Consider the following 3559-nt stretch of genomic DNA (forward strand, 5'->3'; position numbering starts at 1 on the left):
ATTATCTTATCTTATCTTTACATACTCAATTCTCCTCGTAAAACAGCTTATTTCTGAGGAGAATCTACTTTTTCGCTCGCTTACCATCTGCGCATGCGCAGTAGATTTTCTTTACGCTCTCTAATCAGCTGATGATAAGCAGCTCGCCAAAAGACAAACCACTCTCGGTCAGAACTTAACCTGAAAAGTCGGTAATTGTACCGATTCTACAGCCATGATAGATATCAGTGTAGACAAATTATTATAAAATCCGCCAGATATAAGTGATTTAACAGGTTTGTGCAGTTGTAGAAGAAAATTTGTATGTAATTCGCGCGTAATGCTTCTTTATCGCTCTTGCAAAGTTATCACGCTCCGCTTCGCGTCGCGTGATAACTGTTTTGCGCGAGCGATAAAGTCGCGCATTACGCTGTTAATACATCAATAGCTATTTTGGACTCAGGGGGCCTTGAAACGTATAGAAAACTTGAAATCAGGGTACCTTAATTTTTTTTGGAAAGCAATACTTTCCTTACCTATGGCAATAGGGCAAGGAAAGTAAAAAATACGTGGTGTCATCCGTTTTTTAACGAGAAAGAATAAAAATGCCACTGGAATTCACCACGAGTTGTGTAGTGAACTTGATTGGTTCGTTCCAATCCTCTGTTGAAGAAAGAATCACATTACACAACGAAAAACGAAGTGGCCGTCCATTCACTCCACGTGCCCCAAACATTGTCGAAGATATCCAAAGACACAGACCTTAGCCTTACGTTTGACAAAATTGATTAGCAACTCTCTCCTAATGTTGAAATTAGTCATACACACTACATAACTTGCGGTGAATTTTGAGTCGCATTTTTATTCTCTCCCGTTAATGAAACTACGGGCCGGTTTCCGAGCTTAGGATCTGTAAGTTCTGGACTTACAGAGTCCAGGACTGATATAAGCTCTCGGGTCTAAATTGACTTTCTGCGTCACGATTTCATCTTCTAAACTCCGGAATCTATCAAGTTCTCGACTTATTTGAGTCCAGGACTTTAACGTAGTAAACATGAGGGAAATTCACAATATTTTGCTGTTGTATTGTTGGTATTATAGCAAAACGGAAACAGCTGATTGCAGCGGGACAATTCAAATGAGCATGCTCTCCAAACTATTTTGTAAAAATACGTTTCGATTTCTTTGTGGGCCTATTCAAAACAAAACCTTTGAAAGGTGAATGAATAAACATTTAATTTTACATTATGCTATTATTGATCATTGATCCTAACCAGTGATTTTGGAATAAAAGTTGATATGGCGGAAGGTGTGGCTCGTTCATCAATTGGGCTAGTCAGTCGGGTCGAGCGAGGAGTTTGTTACCACTGTCTGAAAAACTAGCTTTTGGTGGCCCTGAAAGGTCGTGCCGAATCTCCGCCGGGAGGACCTCCTCGACCACTTCCTCGTTTAGAAGGGGCCCTCGGTCAAACCCCGGGCAGGCAGGGTCGTAGGCTTCCGCTGCACACCCTCCGATGTCGGTTCGGCACCCAACCCGCGCATCCAGAACCGCGCGCCAGTTGTTAGGCTGGGGCGCTAAGTCTTGGGGCGCAGCTGGCGTGGCGGTGTACAGCCTCAGCCTCTCCTCCACCTGGCGAAACCGACGTAGGGCCCTCCTCTTCTGGATTCGGCGGCCGGCTCGGTTCCTCCTAGGCATCGGCTGGGTAGTAGACAAGGAAGACACCTCAGGTTGCGGTTAGTCTCGCCGTGGTTCCCTCATTGGCCTGCTCGCTGCTCTGCTCCTGGTCTCGGTAGTGGTCTCGGCTGGTAGTGGTCTCTGGTAGAGGTCTCGGCTGGTGGTCTCTTCTGGCTCTTCAGTGGAAGGCTGCTAGTGAGCAAGTGCTATCGAGGGTAGCTGAGTAGCCCCCTTTTATTCACAGTCCCCGAGTTCACCTGCGCTGCTATTGGCCGGCGGTGCTCGGCCAATAGAAACGCAGGAACGGGTGGCGGCGACTGAGGCGCACCCTGGTGGCGGGTGGGTCAACCACTCATTTGGTTGATGCGTGGCGTGGGGAGCAGAGCAGAGCGGCAGGCTGAAAGGTAGCGAACGCGAGGGAGGTATCAATTCCCCCCCCCCCCCGTTTGAGGTAGCCACGGCGAGAATTTATTGATTGCAAAAAACAAGATACAATGTTTACAAAATATACAAAAGTGCCATTGGGCGATAATTTTACAGAAGTGAGACCAGAAGGGTCTCCCCCAACAGGTGGGTTGTGGTCAATAATTACAGAAATAAGACCAGAAGGGTCTCCCCCAACAGGTGGGTTGTTATTCCAAGAGATGTTGCTGGTCGATGGTTGGAGCCGGGCGTAGTTGAGTCTCGTACACCTTGATGGTCTCGTTGTCACGGGTGATCCAGTAGACAGCTCCTTGGTTGTGGGCGACCGTATATGGTCCCTTCCATCTGGGTGCTAGGCCCGCGTGGAATTTCTGAGCCTTGTTTGAGAGTTGATGATTCCGTGTGAGCACCTGGTCGCCGATCTGGTAACGAGGCTGTGTCTCGGCTATCGGGTCTCCTTCCTATTGAGATAATTTTCTTGGTTCAACACGGCTTCGCGTTGGATGCGGTTAGCGTGTGTAGACGCTGGTTAATATGGTCTTTGTGCGGTTCGAGTTGATTTTCGGGCCAGTGGCTCCATTCCCCTGGCCGTGGAAGGGTTTGGCCAAACAGGATTTGACTGGGGCTGTATCTTGTTGCCGTGTTCTGTCGATTTCGCAGGGTGAATAGCACGGATGGTAGTTGGTTCTCCCATTCTTGGTGTTGTTCTTGTAGGCGGATCCGTAGTCCCTTCTTGAGTTCCTGGTTCCTTCTCTCGGTAGGGTTGGCTCGGGGGTGATAAATTGGCGTGGTGTAGTGTAAGACTCCCCATTTGAGGCAGAGTTCGTTCCATAGTTTCCCCGTAAACTGAGTGCCATTGTCAGAGAGTAGGATTTTTGGGTATCCCCATCTGGGAAACAGGTGCGTATCCATCGTGCGGCCAATCGTGTTGGCGTCGCCGTGAGGCAGCGGGTAGGCTTCTATCCACCTGGAGAAAGAATCAGTGATGACCAATATGAATCGATTTCTTCGCTTGGAGAGTGGGTAGGGGCCCATCAGATCGAGACATACGGTTTCCCATGGTCTAGTAGACCGTCGCGGTCGTTGCGTAGGTTCGTGATTCCGGTTGTACGCTTTTGAGCAGCTACACAGCAGGCATTTTGTACGTACGCGGTTATCTGCGCCTTCATACTGGGCCAAGTGTAGTATGTAGCGATGTTTCGGTAGGTTTCGGCATAGCCTGGATGTCCCATTAGATCATCGTCGTGATAGCGGAACAGTAGCCGGTGCGAAAGTTGGGCGGTATGACTATTCGCCAACCGTCGCGTGTCTTCTTCTCCCAGAGTCGGTTGTGTAGGCGGTAACTGGTGAGGAATACTTGATCAGTTCCCGGTTGATCCTCCAACGGTCGGGGTTCGATCTCCATCCATCGTTGCACCTGCGCGTTGATCTGGTCGTCTGTGGCCTGTGCTTTCCGAATCTCTTCTATTTGAAATTTTTTTA

The 3559-nt window shown here is 48.9% G+C and overlaps 1 protein-coding gene across 1 annotated transcript; it reads right to left on the minus strand.

The window, feature by feature from the left end:
* Positions 1-2286: 2286 nt before the first annotated feature.
* On the minus strand, positions 2287-3309 carry LOC120355154. The gene is made up of 3 exons (XM_039443477.1): positions 3128-3309; positions 2717-3044; positions 2287-2538 (listed from the first exon to the last, which is right to left on the minus strand). Exons 1-3 carry the CDS (start codon positions 3307-3309, stop codon positions 2287-2289), a joined length of 762 nt encoding a protein of 253 aa, XP_039299411.1.
* Positions 3310-3559: the final 250 nt, after the last annotated feature.

Source organism: Nilaparvata lugens, chromosome Y, assembly GCF_014356525.2.
Source record: "Nilaparvata lugens isolate BPH chromosome Y, ASM1435652v1, whole genome shotgun sequence".
Taxonomy (NCBI): domain Eukaryota; kingdom Metazoa; phylum Arthropoda; class Insecta; order Hemiptera; family Delphacidae; genus Nilaparvata; species Nilaparvata lugens.

What these genes read in the sequence shown, in the direction of transcription:
- LOC120355154 (XM_039443477.1), bottom strand. Translation starts at nt 3,309, where the DNA reads ATGGGACATCCAGGCTATGCCGAAACCTACCGAAACATCGCTACATAC. An exon ending in CTACTAGACCATGGGAAACC is followed by an intron (nt 3,045 to 3,127) that starts GTATGTCTCGAT and finishes TTCTTTCTCCAG; the next exon opens with GTGGATAGAAGCCTACCCGC. An exon ending in TGCGAAATCGACAGAACACG is followed by an intron (nt 2,539 to 2,716) that starts GCAACAAGATAC and finishes TTATCTCAATAG; the next exon opens with GAAGGAGACCCGATAGCCGA.